The sequence below is a fragment of the Rhamphochromis sp. 'chilingali' genome (assembly GCF_963969265.1).
Source record: "Rhamphochromis sp. 'chilingali' genome assembly, chromosome: 17".
In the NCBI taxonomy this organism is placed as follows: domain Eukaryota; kingdom Metazoa; phylum Chordata; class Actinopteri; order Cichliformes; family Cichlidae; genus Rhamphochromis; species Rhamphochromis sp. 'chilingali'.
This window is the reverse complement of record NC_137944.1, coordinates 20,148,160-20,168,245: the sequence shown is the minus strand read 5'-3', so window position 1 is coordinate 20,168,245 and position 20,086 is coordinate 20,148,160. Positions and strand designations below refer to the sequence as shown.

Sequence of the window (20,086 nt, the reverse complement as noted above, 5' to 3'; positions counted from 1 at the left end):
CCCCCCCCCCCCCCCCCCTCTCCTCCTCCCCCTCCGTGTATCCACTGCAGTGTTGTTTGCTTATCTTATCTGGAAAACATTAAGCATCCACCCAATGGGTTCTATCCATCACTCATTCAGACAGCCACATAAAAGCAGTTAAAACATGAAAGATTTGAAGCGATAAAGTGAGCGACCCAAAAAAAAGAAAAAGAAATGTTGTGAAAGAAGCAGGACTCGTGTGTCAGTCTGTGTTGAGAAATTGCAGTTAACATGTTGTTGGTGCACCTTTTCATCCGATCCCAGCTTGTTTATTGACGCCATTTTGCTCTTGTGGGATTTGTTTTCCCTATGATAATGAATTGGCTGACTGCTGTGTGGTGGTGGTGTTGTTGTTGTTGTTGTATCTGAGGAAAAGCTATTTTTAATTCCTCCATGGGGGAGCAGGGGGTGCTGGATTATTCTGATGCAACGTGGGAGTAACTGGACAGAAAAGTAACAAGAAACAAAAAAACAGCAACAGAGATTTCTATCTACTATATAGAAGGATGCACATCATGTATGCTCACCACCCACACTGTCTTGGGTCTATGTTCAATGTGTGTTTATCCCACTGTTCAGCTTTTTCTCCTGCACACAAACACACAGACACACACCGTAGCAAACAAGCCAGAGTGCGCAGTCCTTGCCTGTGTTCTCAAAATGGTGTTTATGTGTGGTCCAGGCCTGTACTTGGGCTGTTTATATCCATGGAGAAAGCCATTTGGGTGGTAGCCAGACAGTCTGCCTCTGGCCTTGTCTGCCTGTTGTAACAGTGTAGTACTGCTGCATACAGGGTGGGGGCAATACTGATGAGAGCAGAGTGAAGGTGTTCATTTCAAATTGAGATGCTCAGTATTTAAGTTACCCCCACAGTCAAAGTCAAAATGATTTGACATGGTTTCGATTGCTTTTGTTTTCTAAAAAATCAACTGAGTAATGTTTGACTTGGTATCAGTGTATTCACCGTAATTGTTGGCACACACTGCATCATTTATAACCCAAGTGTTCCCCAGTCTTTACAATACACACAAAAGAAAAATGCACCCGAAACTGCACAAACACAAAATCCTCAATAACTGCAGACACTTGAAAATCAATTTTTAATCTTAATCCTGATTTTTGGCCTCCCACAGTTAAATGAACGCGATCGACCGATATTGGAAATGCGTGCTCCGACAAAAGAACACAAAGCAAACGTAAATCACCGCCTGACAGCACGGCCGCATGTGCCAATCACAGCTGTTCCCTGCACCGCGCAGCTTGAAGTTTCCTGGGCTAGTCCGGACCAGTAACACTACATTAACAGGCAGATATACAACCGATAACAGGCTGTCAAAACAAAAATCTAATGTCGCCAGTTGTTTGGAAATACTTGGGATTTAGGGCAAGAGATGTTAACTGTGAATAAATCACATGGAAAGAGTGCGGCTGAGTGAGTTGTGCGTGCGCCACAGAGCAACACAACTAACTTATTCAATTTCTCAAAACACACCACAAATGGCAGTAAAATGAATGCATGAAGGCCAAGAGAAACACACAGTGGTTGCTAGCGTGATTTGTCAAACGTCATCTTAGTCGTCCGTAGTCGTGCAGCGTATTCACGCCACTCACAAAGACACACTTATTCACCAACACAATCGCATTTGGTCAAAGAAAAGAGCCCATTAAACGAGGGGAGCGTCGAAGGCTCTGTGGCAATGGTCAACATGGTGGACAAAAGAGACGTTATCTCTGTGCACAGTTATTTTTCCAAAACTTGCGCTGTATGCAAAACATTACAGTGGAAAAAGGGAGCGATCTCACAGCTGTCAAGTACTCTGCTTCAGGTTTTAGTCACATCCATCGAGCAGGTACAAAGAAAGAATTATTTTGCTTCTGGGAGAGGCAGTTAGGCAAGGTAAACAAACACCTTATTTGTCAGCAGAGATGTTCTAATTAACAGGAGAATGTAGAAAAATGTGATGGCGTTCTGTTGATTTTAATTTGTGTTCAAGTTTTGAAATGTATGTTTTTCCTGTAACAGACACCCTGATTTAAGTAAAAAGGGGGTTTCTAATTTTATTGTGCAGCATTTGTACATTAGCAAGAATGTTACTGAAAGCAGCGTTATAATTGTGATTTCAATATAGATCAAAATAACAATGACTATCATTTTGGCCATAATGGTGCTTTTGCTGCCATGCTCACCTTTTTAATGTCCTTCTCTTGCCTTTATCTTGCCTTTGAAACCTATTTAACCTTTTGCACAGTAATCTTTAAATTTTAACCTATAACCAAGCTTATAGAAGCCCTGGAGGCCAGTTTTCTTAATGTTGAGTGTATGACATGCACCCTGCTGATGGGCTATAAATGATATAACAGCTGTTTGAGTAGTTTCACCTTTATGTGATTCATTTGGGGAAGATGTCATTTACTTTATTTGCTTCAGTGAGGAACAAACACACAGTAATGCACACACAGAGTACACACAGTACCGAAGATGAGCTTAACGATTAGGGAGTAAATTAATAACTGTGTGCACACACTATTGCAAATGAGTCTCTTATGCAAGACTCCTGTTTTTTGTAATTTCCTGTGCCTGTGTGCGCGTGTGAACGCTACAACAGCGCTTAGCTCTTTGCCCTGTGGGCTTTCTCCTCTGCCTGCCAGCCCCAGTGTGGTGCCTCTCCTCAGGTTCAGTGAGGCCAATCCATCCACTCTGCTTACATAACCTCCCAGCTCTGACCTAGTGAACCAAAGACCTCAGAATCCCCATTTGTGATTACACATGTGAACCAAAACCAACCGAGGAGTTGTTCACATCTGTTTTTTAAAAAAACAACAAAAAACAGCTAGTTCTAATAAAGGCACTTTATTGGATTTAAAGGATCTTTATCTTTGTGGCTAGATTGTTAGAATTAATAATGTCTGTGTGTGTGTTGGTTTTTTTGTATTTTATTGCCAGAAATTGTTTGCCAAACTAGAAACACATTTTCACTGCTTTCACTCGTCCGACTGCTTTCAAAGAAAAAGATTCAAGTCTGACAGCTACTCGTGTGTTTCTTAAGTGCATTGCTGCTGTGACAGCTGTGTTTCCTTCAGGGATAATGCACTTTTCTCTCCTCCAAATGTATGATTGCTGTTTTGATTTAAGGCCTGGAACGATATGTGTGTGCATACATTTGTGATTTTCTTTTCAGTAATGACTCTGTGGAGGAGTTCCTCATGCAACACTCACGGAGTCTGCTTTTCTCTTCTAAAAGCAGAGCCGCTGTTTGTGGAGTTAATGGTTTAGCTGACATAAAGGAATGTCAATTGGAAATGTAATCCCTAATCCCTTTTCCCCTCTAAGAGAACGATGAAGAGTTTTGGCACAGCTCAGCTGTTGTAACTTCTCCTCACCGGAGGACCCGTGTTTACCTCCTCTTCCTACCTTCCCTTCAAAACAGCGTTCATACTTCCTGAACACACATCGAGCACTTACAACTAAGTCAGCACAACCACATGTCCCCATGGCAGCTAAACCCTCCTGATTGACTATTTAAATTGTCCTCATTGTTTCAATTCCAGTTGAGGGGACAAAAGAAGGGTAGCCAGAGAATGGAGGGTTTATAATTATGCCCCCCACCCAAGAGCCCCGTTAAAAATGACAATCCTAATAGACTCTTTCAGACCTAATTATGATTTGTCTGCGGCCGGAATGAGGTGGATGGAAAAACTGGTGTAATTGTGGGATTGGGCACATGCCCTGTTGGAGATCTTGGGGAAAGAATGAGCTGTGTTTTCTCCACCTTGTGTGCATGGGTGAGTGTGTCTGTACAGTTTTAAGGCACTGATAGATGAGGGCTGTAAATGTCTGGTATCTGCTCCAGAAGTATTGTTGCCACTGCTGTGGTCATGCCAGTGGTCAGTATTGGATCACTAAATATGTTTGGCAGGCTCAGTCTGTGTAATTGTCCCTCCCTCTGCTGCTCTCCAAAATCCCAGACAGTGTTATTGTGGGGATCTTGAATATACTGGGCCCTCATTCACGCAGGCCTAGAGATCTGTCATTGACCATCTCTCAACCACCAGTCGGTGGGCAAGAAATGTGCATTCCCCAACCGGTTGCAAGCGGTTGCTGGTGGGTTGCTGGCAAGCGATTGCGTGAATCGGTGAAATGTGTTGGTTGCAGTGGTGAAGCGCAACTTTAAATTTGAAGACAAATGTTCTGTTTCCAGTTTGTTTCACTAAAGCTTGCATGCATCTTCCATGGAAACTATAGGCAACTACTGCAGATCTGCTTGTGACAAAAACAACTGTTAAGAGATTTGGTGCAAAATCATCATTTCAACAGATTTCATCGAGCGACGGCTAACAGCCCCTAGCAACCACACCCACCAACTAGGACTAGAATACGGATTTTTCTCTAGTGACCAGAGGCTGCCAAAATTACTGACGGGTCTCTAGGCCCATGTGCTGTTGTGACATCCCCTTGCTTGTCTGAACCTTGCCTTCAGTCACTATTTTATCATTTGTGGCATTTCTCTTCTTTCCCAGCACATCACCACAGCAAATTACAAAACAAATTTTTAGCCTTTGTTTCATTAAAAATATAAAGACTAAATGATTTGTGTTGAACTCTTAGGCTCTTTCACAATTAAACACGCACAGGAAAACAAGCAGCTCGCAACTGTTCAGTTGTACCAATCTGACATTATTTTATTTTTGTTTTGTTTTTTAATATACAAGTTAAATAGCTAGTCCTAACAATTATCTTACCGTAACCCCATTAAATCGGTTCACATAAAGATAAAAGTGTTTGTACATGTTCACCGGTTCATCTCCATTTGCCTGGAATCCAAAAACAAGCGCCCACCCCCATCTTTGCCCTTAGGTGCCCCTGTGGTCTGTTGCCGTTGGCCTGCTGACCCCTGCTTAGGGCAGTAAATTACAGCCATTTAGCTAATGAAGCAAGTCATTAGAAGCTGATTGGGCCGGTGTGCGTACCGCCTTAGTGTTTGTTTGGTCTACGAGACGAGCGTTTGCTCTGTCGCCAAGATAAACGAGGTGTGCATGCTCTGTGTTTGTTGGCGTGTGTGTTTATGGGGGGGGCACTAGGGACAATTGTTGGTGCTTTTTGGATCTTGTTGGTTTGTGCATGCGGAGGTCAGATCCACGGTTACAAGCCAGAAAACGTGTAGCAGGAAAAAGTGCCACTGTAATTTTCCCATAATTGTCTGCATTCTGCTTCACATGCTCAAAACCACAACATAAACACTCACTGAACGTGTGTTGTCTTAGCTTCTTATGTTAGTTCTTTTGGAGTGTGTGAGCTGATGTTGAAATGCAGCATTACTTTATGGCTGAATGCAAAGACTGTATTAAACTATGTAGAACAGTTACTTCTGTCAGACCTCTGTACGAAGTTAAACAGAGCAGATGAAACAGCAATTTTCAGGGAATCTGCTGCCACTACACACTTTTTTCCCTCCCTCCCTCCCCCCCCTCTCTCTCCCCCCTCTCTCCCTCTCTCTTTCGCTCGCTAAGGGGATAATTAGAAACTGGCAGAGAGTGTAAAAAGTACGATCCAAAGCACAACAAGATTTATTATTACCAGGCTTTAGTTTGTGTTTGGAAAGCTTTGATATGTGTGTGCTATTTAAACCGAGTTTTCAAAATAAATGTAACGTGACATGTGCTAACCACATGTCCTCTCGCCAGCCAATAATAGTCACTGCACTTTAAAACGAAAATTAATCTATGTTTAAAGATGTAGTACACGCTTCAGAAAAGGAAGTCGGAAAATTAGGATAATGATTTCAGTGAGTCTGCTTCTTTTTGTTCTCCAAAGCGAAAAGGAAGCCATCAAATCCGTGCCAGTGTAAGTTGTTGGTTTACAGCAATCTTCCTAAGGATTCTTTTTCTAAAGCATGCCGTTTACTCTGAGGTGATGGTTACATAAAGTTGAGTTCTTCAGGATGTAACAGTTATTAGAAAAGCCTAGCCTTAGTCAGGATATCATTTAAAGGGTGACTGTAATCTCACCTACACACACAAATGTTGAATGTATCCAGGCAGCTGTGAAGTAAATGCACTTTGTGGAACACTTTTCACAGATCAGATGAGAAGTATTTTATTAATCTCAAAAGCTGGGAAGTTCTTATGTTAGAGCAGCCAAAGCATGAAGAAGTACCTACAATAATATAAAAAGGTAAAAATACAATGTCAAAGGACAAAATAGCACAGAAATGTAACAAAAATTGCACCAGAAACTGAGTTCGATTGAGCAGAAACAGAAACAGAAAAAAAATTGATACAGTGCTGTCCAAAACTCGGACGGCTTAACAAAGAACCAATTATCATTCAGCTCTTTGTTACTAGCAGCCTGTCGCAAAAACACACCATTTGCTCCAATTTTCTGTACTTGAATCTACAAAAAAACCTCAGTTTGACGAGCATCAAATAGTGCTTTTGCACCTGCAAGGTGACTCCTTAAGAGCTCTTAAGGCTGAAAACCTGGCAAGTGGAGAACAAAAGAAAAACTGTCTACAGCAGATGAACAGTTTCTGAAAGTAACGTCCTTAAGAAATTGGGTGAACTTGAGAAATCGGATGCATCTCTCAGGTCCTGTGTCAGGTCTTTGCTGGGTATTCCCCCCCACACACACAGAAAAGTGTCATCAGATTTTGATCCACCATGCAATACCATCTGCAAAGCGTTTGATTGGTAACGGCTTCATTTATCAGCGTGACATTGATAGAAACACTATCAGTCATGGATTGGCCTCCCCAGAGCCTGAACCTCACTGTTATTGAAGCAGTGTTGGATCAGAATAGACTAAAAGGCAGCCAACATCCAAAGAAGAGCTTTGAATGTCCTTGATCCTGGAGAACTATTCCTGAAGACTACTTCAGGAAATTACAAGAAAGCTTAAATTATTATACATTATTGCACCTTTTTCACCCTTTTCCTCTCAAAATACAGAGAAATGAAGGGTGGTTCAAGTCTTTTGCACAGTACTCTACATATCACCAACACATGATTGCATTACTGTCACTCACTAAAACATTTTATCCGGCCTTTTAACACTTTATGAATTCCAAGTGTAATTTTCCTGCTACATTATAGCCTGTCTAGAAAGTATAACACCTAATTCATCCACTGAATGTATTACATTCATAAGATGTAAAATGGTCTTACATATATTCAATATATTCTCGAAAAACAAGTGAGCTAATTAAATAATGTGCTTGGATAAATTTAGATCCACTATGTAAATTTAAGTAGGCCCACAGTTTAAGGTAGGCTATTTGAATTCAGCCTATTTTTCAGAGGATTAAGATTATTTTAATTGGTGTATAATCACACATTACTGTTCATTAATTGCCCGTTACACATTGAAACCCCTGAAAAGGGTAATAGACCCACAGTGGTCGCTCATGCTATGTAATCGATTTAGTCATAAACGACCAACAACTTTGTACAAATCCACGGTTTCCTGATCGCAGCCAGATTTAATTAAAGCTGTGAGAATGTGGCATGATCACACATTTCCGTTAAGCACAAATCGACAATCGTAACCATGTAGTTTTAGAATTACATTATTATTACATTATTAAACTAATTGTACAAGTTAAAAAGTTAAAAATGTTAAGTGTGCCCAAGGTCACTCATGCATGTTGCATACACAAGCGTTTTGCACACGGGAGCGGTCGGTTTCCTTCACTTAGTTCTCAGGGGTTTATTACAATAAACAATGGGCTGTTCATTGTCTGCTCTGGGATCCAGAGTTGTACTTGATCTGTAGTATTGGTGAGTACCGATTTTTACAGTCCATGCAGTGAGAGTCCTCGGGAGAAAATCATTTGTTTCTTGCAAAAACCCAACCTCCCAGCGAAAGCCGATAAGATGCTTTGGCATTCAGTTTCTTTAGCTCGATTTCTCACCTCTGCCACCATGTCCTCGTGTTGTTGTTCTTAAACTCAATCCCATCTTCAGAACGAAAATGTAAGTGCACCAAGTGATGTGGTGATATGCTGGGACGACAGACGAACTGAGTACAGACTCACCCAAACATGCCTGCCGAGAGTACCTGCAGCGATAGGTGGAAAACTCATAATCTATTACTCATTTTTAGATTTTTGTATTTGTATTTGTGGTTTTTTGTTTTCTTTTTCTGGAATCAGTTCGAGGCATTGAGCGATTTCCTACTGCGCCTCTGTATTCGTAGACATCACTGCCGTTGCGCTCTGCATGCTTCCCTTCCCGTTCTTTATTCCTGCATGTGCATGACCGGCCCAGCTGTTTTTGCACGCTGATTTACGAGTACAACATTATGAGATTTAACAACATAGCTTTGGGCTTTATGACCTTTTTGTGAGAGCGATTGTATGTCTGCGTCGAGCTAACGGAGGTAATGTTATAGGCAACCCACTGCCAAACACCGTACCGAGTTAGATTTCTCAGATGTCAATGAAAGTGATTGAGTGTGACAGGAAAAGTAAAAAGAAAAAGAGAAAGTTGGTTTTCTTCTCCAGTAGAGTTGGAGATTGGCAGTAATCCTGTTTGGAAGAGTGAACGCGACAGATTTGGGATTAGTTCAGCAGCTAGAGAGAGAGCGAGGGAGCAGCGCTTTGTGGAAGAGTTACTTTAGAAACCAGAGTTAGATATGTACATTATATATTTCTCAATAAAACTGTCACCATCAAGAGCCTCTGTGGAAAGACGGCTTGTTGCGTACTTGCAGCGCTTCCAGCTATCTATAAAATAGTTGCTAGTCATCTCTCTCCCTCTCCCTTAGCACCGCGTGACAGTGCATTGCATTGCTACTGCATTGCTACTGATATTGCTAGAACCACAGCGGCTGTTGTCAAACTCTTTGGCCCAGTGAGAAGTTTACAAGACAATGGTCAGCTAACCCACTGACAATGACAGTTCTATAAATGAAGCTGATGGTACAATATCTAATGAACTATTGGGAACGTACTGGGGGGAGCGGGGTATATATGATATATGCATATATCCTGTCGTTCTGTCATCATTCTGACATTGTGCTATACATTTCCTTAATTGTGTTTGTGCATTTCTCCACTTGACTGTCGGCAACAATGGCACTGCTGTGTGCAGAGCAGTTTACAAAGCATCAATAAGCCACCAATTGGGATAATAACAGATGAAAAGCCCCATTATTCTTAAACCCCTGAGCAACTTCTATTTTTGCTATAATATTTCACCACTTACGTGCTGATGTTGATTCCCTTTATGACGTCTGAGATTAAAATGCACTTGGGGCTCCCTAATGCGTATTGTGGTGAAGTAGGACAGCAGACTGGCAATAGACTAAACTTCCAGTTGAGAGGTGTTCTTTTTTTTTTTTTTTTTTTAATTATTTTTAAGTTGTAATTATTTCCTTGCTCCTCCCCCTACTAACCACCTCCCCTCTGCACTCAGGTTCTACTGCCTTGCCCAGCAATATGGCCTACTTCGGAAGCTCCCAGGAGGAGGAGGACCTGGAGGAAGACGACGAAGAGGAGGAGGAGCAGGTGAGGAATGGAGGTGGCGTACACTCTGCGGGAAGCAGCAGCCAAGCCTCGGCTTCTTCCTCCTGCCACTCGACACCCCGCAAGGGCAAGCTTCCCGCCAGGCAGCCGCTTAATGGGCACGGTAAGGACGGCGTCAGAGTTCGGAACGAAGCACGTCGTGTATTTTTTTTTTTTTTTTTTCTATTACCAAAAGCGCATCTCCCGTCTTCACACGCTGAACGAAGGGGGAATGTTTTCTGTCGGTGTAACGTGCCTCGGAGACCCCGGTGAGAGGAGTTAATGGAGGAGAGAACGCAGAAAAATAAAAGTGGTGCTACGAGATGTAACTGAGGGAAGAGGAGGAAAAGATGGGGCACTCCAGGGATGGGTTTAATATGTACGGAGAAATGGAAACCATGGAAAAGCATCGAGTTAATGTAGGAGCACAGAATGAGTCGCGCGACAAAGAGCCTGATTTTTACAGTTCATGTCAGAGTATGTTTGTGTGCGTCCCTCTGCCCATGTGCGCATGTGAGCGATTTCCTAAGCACTGCTGTTTTGAACTGCAGAGGAGGAGGGGGAGGCACAGTCACATGGGGATAGTGGAGCGGCGCATCAACTCTTTCCACCCCAATTAACACTTAGCTTACTAAGCCCTAACAAGGTGTTTATGCACACACTGCAACAGCTGGCCAGGGCCCTTGATACACATACGCAGCACAGTTACAGCATGCCCCTTGGGGAAAATAGACATTTGGATGAATACACATACAGAGTTGTGCAAAACGCTGCAGAAATGTTACATAGAAATCTGCAAATTAACAAGTGGCTTTCTTATATGTTTTTTCCAATAGGAGTTAAATTTGGGTTTTAGCAAACTGAAACGAAGCATGACACAATTTCAGCAGTCTGGTTATAAATAGACTTGCAGCACAGCAGAGCAGATTTAAAAGAATCCAGAATATTTCTACTGTCCCTGTTACTTTATTTATTTGGTTTGTAACGCATGTTCTGACCCCCATTCTTTTTCACATCAATCTCGTCCTTTTATTTATTTTATTTTTCCCCTACAAACCATTAGTCTCATATAGTTTTCAGATATAAAATCCCCCCATAAAGGGCTTTGTATCTAGTTTCACATTTCCTCCATCCCTGACTTTCACTCCCTTCTAAGTCTGTAAAATTACCGCCAGAAAGGATTTGAAAGGTGAACACTTTGCTCAGCCCCCCCCCTCCCAACCCGGTCATCCTCTCAAGTGGAATGTGAAAGAGGAGAGAGACTACGGGAGACACTGGTAGGATTAAAAGAAAGCGGGAGGGAGAGGTTCGTTGATTTGCTAAACGTTAAACTCTCGCTGCCTTTATGTCACTCGCTCCCGAGCAGTGCCGGCCCCTGGCGTTCTCCTATCTACGCGTACTTCCCCCTCATCCTTTTAAAAACCATCTGTAGCTGCAGTTTTAAACATAAAATATAGTGTGTATGCTACGCATGTGTATAAGTAGCACGCACGGTGGGGTAGTGTAACCTGTTTGAACAAACCCAGGCTTGTTCTGTGCAGGAGGACAGCTTATTCTTATCTCATATACAAACACTGTTTGCAAAGCACCTCGGCGCCTTCACTGTGATATGCTAAATAAATAGATAAGGGGTAAATCGGTAGATATACTTTGCAAGGGGACGCTCTAGATGAGGGGGGAGAGGGGGGTTAAAGACACTGCAACGGGCATTTAGTGTACACAAGTAGGTGTGAGCACGCAGTCAACGACGACCTGGTCGCTGCTTTGGTTAAGAGTGTTTAAGCTCGTGGAGGAAAAAAACACACGCTCACACCTCGGTACATTTTGTGGTATTAAGATTTGTGTCAAACGTGACACTTTAATATGCAGCTTGGGCCAATCTCCAGCAGGAGGACAGTTATATGGGCTCAATGGGAGGCGGGGGTGAGGGAAATGGGAAAATAGAAATGGCGACGCAGAGAGAGGTTTTATTCTGGGAGGTAGAGACAGGAAAGGCCTGAGATTGTAGGCCATTCATCAGGGCGCCATCCCTTCATTTCTGTCTCCTCTCTCTCTGGGCCATGTGCCATGTTGACATAGCTAAATTAAACAGCTTTTATTGGGCTCCGTTTCTTGCTTAGCTCACTTCTCAAAATGTCAGAATTTCTCCCATTTTTCATCGAACCACACGTGCAATGCAGCAAGCATGCACACGCTTGCACACATCAACACGCACTGCTGCTAAAATAAACAAAAAAACATGACATCCACCTACCAACTAACAATGACGCACCTTTCAGAATAAACGCATACTGTGCTGTGTGCGTGTTCGCGCTGCAGCTGATTTTAAGACTCTGTAAAACTTTAAAATTGAGCCTCATAAAAGCTGAAGAGAGAGCCATTCAATGTATGTTAATTGCCGCTCTCCTGTTGGGCTCGCTTAGCATCATCTCGGGGGTGGTTTATGTAGTCGAAGTCTATTTTGAACAGATTCATTGACACGTAGCACAAAGGCGTTTTCATGCCCACCTTAAATCATGCATATTTCACTGATTGGGGCGTATATGTTTGCCAAAAGCTTGTCACCTCAAATGTTTGTGTAGAGTTTTCTATGTGGTCGTTGTGGTTTAGTCCCAAATGGGTAAAACCCATTCTGCTTTTTGGCACAGGCAGATGCTAGGCTGAAAAGCATACTATATGTCCTATACATATATATATGAAGTATGTACTTTTGGAACTTTCCAGTCTCTGCAGTAGCTTAATTATTTAATTTGTTTGTTTGCTTTTGGCTTCCGCAGACTAGAAACTTCTACTCCAGAATCTGGAAAGCACAGAACTGTTTCTTCTCTCCTCTCTCACTCTGATTTTCTTTGAGGCATACGAAAACATAGATGTTGGCAGGCAGCAATTTTTTTTTTTTAATTAATTTTTTTATTATTAAGAATTGCAAAAGCAAAACACCTGATCCTCGTGTTTCATCTTTGCCCCTTCTTCCAGTTTTTCACAGCCACAGTAAAGCGGGGACCAGGGAGAGTCCGAGGCCCAAGGGCGGCGCTCACGGCAGGGATGCGCCTGCCCCGCCGCTGCCACCCCCTCCACCTCCACCTCCGCCCCTCCTGAGAGAACGCAGCGAGCGGGCAGAGGCGCGGGAGCACGCAAGGGAGCTGCAGGCCATGGCCAACAGTAGAGGTTCAGCCAACGGGCTGCCACTGAGGAGAACTTCAGAGGACCTGCGCAAGCAGGTAGTGTGTGGCCAGAAGTGCCCAGCGCTGGTCTCTCAGTATCATGTCAGAGCTGTGATAGGCTGAAAGGAGATGGAAAAGAGTGAAAACAGTTCCAGAGATTCCCATTTTCCATCTTTTTTAAATCTTCCTCTCTGTGGTTTCTCCTAACTGCTCCTGTGTCGTGCTTGCCTACCTTCTGATGTATTATGGTGTATTTGCAGTGCTTTCTTTACATTACCTCCTTCCTACTTTGCTCTTTTCTTACAGATCTTATTATTTTTAACACTTTTAATTCCTCCTCTGCTCCTCTCTTCTTCTCTCTTTGCCTCCCTTCTCCTCCATCCATTGTGTCTGGGAGAGTAATGATTGTGTTTTGGCCTGCTGCGACTGCAGCTATATTTAGTAGTGCTGGCTAGGGGCTGTGAAATCCTGCCTGCCTCTCCATGGCACTTAGCAGGTTTCAAGGAACCCCACAAAGTGAAAGAGGGAAAAACAGGAAAAGGGGAGGCTGGAGATGTCTTCAGCTTGATAAGTGTCATTCCTCTGGCCACGCTGGCTAATTAAAGGCAGGTGACTGCTGAGGCTCCGCATTCGATCGGCTTTCCTTTTTCGCTCCTGCTTCGTCTTTAACCCGCCATATTTGAAATGCCAGCCTTTATTTCGCGGTGGTGTTTTCTCGTTGTTCCACCGCACTGCTGCTGGTGTAAACACAGACATGTGCTTCAGGTTTTTAAAGTGGCTGGAATTGTCCAGCAAACCCAACAAGGAATTTCAATGAGAGTGACTGCCTGCCAAGACAAACTTCAGCCTCACTTACCCACCGGCCTTTGTTCTGCTGTTCTTCCTCTACTCTCTCCCTCGCTCCGTTTCGCACACTGCTGGCACCCAGTGTTATTCTTTTGCTTCTATCGCACGGTGTGTTTTGGTTTTCCTCATGTTCTCTCATTCAGCAATCCTCACTGTCTTCTTTTTTCTTTCTTTCTTTTTTTTTTTTACCAATTTTCATGCTTCACTCTCTCTCTTCTCCTGTGTCAGACAGACTGATTTTGCCCTTGACAACATGGCTCCAATCATTTGGAAGGATTAGTTTTGTTTTTTCTTTTTCGCTCTCCCTCCAATTATCATGAACAAGTTGTGTGTTAACCATGTGTGTTCAAAAGACACACAAATTTAGACACATTACCAACGGTGACAGTTCAGGCTAAGCCATAGAAAAGGTCAAGTGATTTTTGTAGCAGTAAAACAAACTCTGTGGTTGTGTGTATTTAATCTAAAAAAAAAAGGGGTAAAACATGATCATAATTCAATTCATGGTCATTCTCACTAATTTAATAGCAGCTTGTATACACAGTTTAAAAAAAACAACATGATTTGATCCATTTTAATAAAAAAAAAAAAAGCAGCAGGACTGACTCCATTGTTTGGAAGAAGACTCTTATTTAGTTTCTCCGCAGTCTTCAATTAACCTCCCTGAAGGCACCAACTACTGCAAGCCACACTGTGCAGCATGGATAATAAACTTGGGTAGGGCATAGAGTTTGATGAATGCAATTTGCAATTCTGAATACTGAATATGGTCATTCCTCCACTATTTATTCAAATGCCCGTGTTGCATTAATCAGGGCATCCTTTCAAGCAAGCTCCTATGAGCCGGTTAGTAAACTGTGTACGTTGTTGGTGCTGGGCTATTGTGACCTTTCTTCAACTGCTTAAAAATCAGCCTGACCTGCCTGGATTGCGTTGCTTTGCAAGTGACAGGAAATTGAAGACTTAAATCAGATTCATGCCTCACTTTTAAGGTGTTCTGGTGGTTGCATCATAAATCACTCCAGCAAAGGAGACCGTTTAGAGTTCAGAATAGGATTTAACCCACCAGTTGTCATTGCATCACAGGAACATTTGATGGATACGTTTGTACGCTGCGTATCAGACATTCAGCACTGTCTTTATTTTGAGCAGCCATAAACATCAGAAAACACACAAGATGACCAAATCTCTGTATGATCAAAATGCACACACACACATTTTTATGGACTTACTAGAACACACCAATTTACAAAAAAGTAAGTAAATAATTCTGTGCCTGTCAAACACAATAATCTTGCATGTAGGGCTGGATTTTCTGCCTTCCCCTGCGTCTCTTTCTTTTCCTTTCTTTTGTGAGTCAGCAAAGCTTTGAAAGGGTTAAACTTTCTGCTGTCTTATTCTATCCTCTGGCTGGCCTCCTCTCGCTGTCTATCTCCCACCCCACTCCCGCCTTCTCAGGGCCTGCTCCTGCAGATATTGTGTGTTAAAAATCTTCCTGGCAGGCCTCAGCTGGGCTATAGCAACACATGATGTCATCTAGACCCACCTCCTTTCCCCCTCCCTCTCCTTCCCGCTCACGTGCAAATGAACAGCCTCTGGCTGCCTGCCTCCTGCCTCTGTGTGCTCTATTTTTTTTCCTTTTGGCTCTTTATTGTCTCTCTTATTCTGTTCGTCGTTCTTTTCATTTCTCGCTGCCAGTCGCTATTAGAAGTGAACCTTTCTTTCTTTCATATTCTACCTCATCATCACTCTTGCCTTCCTCCTTTTCCACCACACCAAATAAAAAGTGAGGGAGACCTGCTGAGAGCCCCCCCCCCCCCCCCCCCCTTTTTAAGCGAGGCGGTCCTCTGAGCCCTCTTGTGGCAGGAAGGTGTCATGACAGTTTTGTTGTCTCTCACATTGTCAGCAAAAGTTGCTGATTAGATATGACAAATACTTCCCATATTTATCCTGCAGCTTTATGACAGACAGCTGTTTAGACATCGTTGTTGCCCTAAATAACCTGTTGCCTGAAACTTTTCTTATCTGTGGATATATTCTTTTTAGTAGTCAAGTTTTGGAGTCGTAGGAGTTTTTTGTTTTTTTTTTTTGTCACTGTTTATCTCATGAAAACAGCGTTTTAGCCGGCAGACTTACTTTATCTGCTCCTATTTCTACTCAATCTGCATTTACTCCTCCCTCTGCCTTGTCCCCCTGTTTTATTTTTGGCGTTCTTTTCCCTCCATTGTGAGAAGAAGCGTTTGTGTATGTAGGGAGACGGGGGGAGTGATTGACGGAGGCAGGGTTAGGTTTCAGTTCCCCCTTATCTTTTAATGGCCTGGTCTTTGTGTCGGCCCCCCACCACCTGAGGCAAACACAATACAATCCACACACACACACACACACACACGTGACACGAGAGCCCTTCAAAGGCGAACCTGTCAATGGACCGGCTGTCACCTCCCTCCTGTGGCGCCCTGGCTGTGATTGATAACTCCATCCTCTCCCATCCTCCCTCCCGCCTTGTTCATGTGGTCCACCTCCAGCTAGTCCAAACAGACAGACGCAGCAGAATGACAGCAATAAAATACAGACGCATTTTGTTTTTCATGTTTTCTAATGAAAAGCAGGGCTCTCATGTGTTGTGTACAAATCTGCCTAGCCGTGCTTTGAATGCATGACTTTGAAACATGAGAAAAAAGACATACAATAAAATCATGTTGGCTTGTATTTGAAGGAGCTTTCACTGGTATAACTACAGAGCCGTGATCCCCACTTTACCATTTCATACAAGCAAACAGGGATCTTTAACTCTTAAGATCTTAAGATTTCTTATCATTCTCATGTGTAGGCTAACCAAAAAGAAGGTAAAAGTAGAGCCCTGACAGATATTAGCTTTTTGCCAATAGATATTGGTATTGGTACTAAAATAAAGTGTTTATACTTTGGCCTAGAGTGCAAGGGATGTTTTACTCCACAGACACCTCTAGCAGCTTTTAAGGTGGGATGAGAGGGGATAATGTTCTGAAATATGTATAGAGATGAAATACCTTTGGGGGGAGGGGAAAAAGAGACAGGCAGGAAATAAAGCTATGAAGAGAAATGTGAGTGAAAGCAGGACAAATAATGGGCACATCAGAAAGAGCCACGCTCTAATGGGAAAATAGACAAAAAAACAACACAGTTTAACGTGTGCTGAGGCAGCTGTAGAGCTCTTTGAACTGAGGGAGAGGGTGGCCATGTTTCTTCCCACAGCTGCATCCCAGTATGCTAGCGGTGGAACTAGACACCACTGTACCAAACCTCAGATCTACAGCTGGTGGTTTAAAGACTTAAACACACATGGGCTCAATATACACTCACTTGCTTCTCCATACTTCTCCATCATGTCCATTAAAACACCTTTTTACCCCAAAAAATGAAGTCTGGCATTTTTAAAAAAGCGATAGCCAAATAAAAGGCTATTTTTATACGTCCTGATGGGATTTTATTCCATCCCAGTGACCCCACCTTCTACCTCATACTGTCCAGCCATCTGCTAGCAGAAATCAAGGAGCCATCCCTGCTTTCCATTTCATGTCTGCCATCTCTCTCTCTCTCTCTCTCTCGCTCTCGCTCTAAACTGTTGTTTATCTCAGGATGTAGTGGCTTTGGTTTTGGTTTGCACATATCCTTTGCTGAATCTCAGTCGTTGTGCTGAGAGCAGTCTACAAAAGTGCAGCAGATTTTAAAAGTATAGTAATCTAGACAGTTGATTGGCTCCCTAATGAATAGCGACGGTTTCCGCAAATAGCTTTGGTCTGACCAGCCAAATGTTTTACTGCACAGCTAGCATCTGAATGTTTGGCCTCTTCATAGCATGGAGTGTGGGTGCGCCCACGCCCCTGCATGTGTTGGCTTGTACATTCTGATAATTTTATTTTCTCTCTCTCTCTCTCTGTGTGTGCGTGTGTGTGCGTTTTGGGAAAATCATTTATACTATGTTAGCTGTAATAGTGTTTTTAACAATGAAAGGAATCTGACCTGACAACAGCAGTTCTGTTCTGTTTAAACTCGGTCAGCATGCCACCCACTGTTGTTTCTTACAATGAGTCCTTTTTCTAAAACAGACGTACTGTAGTCACATGATTGTTGTAAGATTGGTCACTCTATGACATCTAACATGTCTCAATTGTCTCTCCCTGCTTCTTCTGTGCATCTCAGGTTTCTAAAGTAAACGGGCTGACACGGGCGGGCTCGGCACAAGCCGTCAATGGTGCCAAAAAGAGCCGCGACTTCCGACTGCCCTCCAAAACTGTGAAGAAGTACACAGCCACCGTGTCCAAGGGCCACGTCACCTACACCAAAGCCAAACAGAAAGAACTGGGCAAGAAAACCAAACTCAGCAGCAGCAACAAACACAACAGCGCCGCCTCGGCACCATCGTCAGCGAACAATCACAATCAGCACAGCCAGCCAGCAGCCAGCAATGGGCTGGCCAACTCAGGAAAAGCAGCGGCACCAGCCCACCACAGCAATGCAAAAACCCGCAAACAGGTGCTACTATCCAATGGGCTGCACAATGTGGCTGCCGGCGGCCGTCCCAACGGCAGGCTAAATGGGCAGCGGCACAACACCCTGGCCAAGGAGGATGCGCAGAAACTGTGCCAGCAGGGCCAGGGGGAGTGCCATGGTCGAGAAGGACTGCGGAACTCCAAGCGGCGTCTGGAGGTGCTGCTCAACTCGGTGGGGACGGGGGTGGTTGAGCACAAAGCCAAAACGCATGGCACTGAGGCCAAGAAGGCCAAGCTCCAATCCACTCCTTTGGAGACCCGCAGCAGCAGCAAGAAGGTGGCCAATCAAGAGAAAGCTACCACGCAAAACACCTCGTCTACCACTCCAATTTCTAATGGACACGAATCAGAAACACCCCCTTCTCCTAAACAAACTCAACCTGTTACCCCACCTCCATCTTCTACTCTCCCTCCTCAACAAACCCTGCCTCCTTCTACACCAGCAGCCAACGCGGAGCCGGTGAACCAGCGACCTAAGCGGGCATCGGCTGGCAAGCTGATGTTGATACGACAAGCACAGCAGCAGCAGAGCAGGTCCCATGGTCGGAGTGCCTCCTCCCCCTCATTAGGCCAGAATCACTCACCGAACCCCAGTCACGTCAGCACTACCTCAGACCCCCAACAAACCTCTGTGTCCTCCTCCACCTCTTCTCCTCTTACTTCCACCAACAGCCCTGGACAGCTCAAACCGGCAGCATTGCGGGCTGTTGACCGTGACAAGGAGTGGGAGCGTGAGAAAGAGCTGACGCGTCAGAAGGAACGCGAGCAAGAGAAGGAGTGGGAGCGCCACCGGAGTAAGCCGGAGGGCTGGGCAGCCCTGGGTGAAGTCCCCATTTTCCGGCCGGCTCCAAGGGAGTTTCAGGACCCCCTGGTGTACTTGGATGCGGTGAGGGAACAGGCTGAAGTGGCTGGCATGTGCCGTGTGGCGCCACCACCAGACTGGCGACCAGAGTGTAAGCTGAGCGAGGAGATGCGTTTTGTTACACAGGTGCAGAGAGTCCACATGCTGGGCCGGCGCTGGGGCCCCAATGTGCAGCGGCTGGCTTGCATCCGCAAGCACCTTAAATCTCAGGGCATTACCATGGATGAGCCACCTGTCATTGGTAAGTGAACACGCACATGTGTATGTGAATGTACAGTAGCAGTACTGTATGCTAGGGTGTTAAGTGTAAGATGCTGTGTTGTTTGTTTGGAGTTGACTTTTTTTTTTTTCTTTAGGGATGTTAAAGCTCTGCAAAATTGCAAGCTGCACCTGAACAGTCTAAAATGCTTAGTTGGCTGACCGGGCTTTTTTTTTTTAATTTTTAAACTCTTGTTTGCAACACATTTGCAAAAATGCCAGCTTAGCATGCCCACAAACAAGGAGCAGCTGCCTCAAAAAGTCTTGACCATGATGATGCCACATGTGTTTTTTATTTATTTATTTTTTCTGGCACAACTGAACATAAAAGTCAGAAGAGCTGAAGATCCAGTGAATTGTTGTTGTTTCTGGTCACACAGTGCTCTCATATTGCTGAAGGGGGAACTCAGAATTGCTGATTCTTTGTGTAAGCATGAAAAATAAATGGTGTGATGTGGTGCAATGACATAGTTTGTGCCATTTAGAATCATACGCTGATTTCTGTTGCTGCATTACTGAATTCAAGCACTGTTCATTCATTTCATTGTCAGATTGCCTGCCGACCAATAAGAACGGACTTGATTTTTCAGAAGGCCGTTAAAGAAACATGAGATATGTTTCAGAGGGAGAAATGAGTGCAACAGCAATGTTATAGCATGAGAGAATATGATGTGATTTAGTTTTTATTTTTTCTATATGAAAGAATGTAAAGCTGTTCTATCATACTCCCGAATGTATTTATGAAACTGTAAATGAGCATACTGAGCATGTAAAGTATGTGCAGAGTTTGAGTGATGAGTGATAGGCCACAGGTTTCTTCCTGCACACTGTCACGTAGAACCAGAGCTTACTTTCTAAGAGTGATTATTAGCAAACAAGTAAACAGACATAAACACAAGCACA

The 20,086-nt window shown here is 43.7% G+C and overlaps 1 protein-coding gene across 2 annotated transcripts in view; it reads left to right on the top strand.

Moving 5' to 3' along the window:
- The window catches only part of jarid2b (jumonji and AT-rich interaction domain containing 2b), a 105,905-nt gene that overhangs the window by 73,162 nt on the left and 12,657 nt on the right, over positions 1-20,086 (top strand). For both annotated transcript variants that reach the window (XM_080863084.1, XM_080863085.1), the window contains exons 5-7: positions 9,433-9,645; positions 12,498-12,742; positions 17,714-19,166. In XM_080863084.1, the coding sequence (XP_080719210.1) occupies positions 9,433-9,645; positions 12,498-12,742; positions 17,714-19,166 (1,911 nt within the window). The remainder of the gene's footprint in view (positions 1-9,432; positions 9,646-12,497; positions 12,743-17,713; positions 19,167-20,086) is intronic.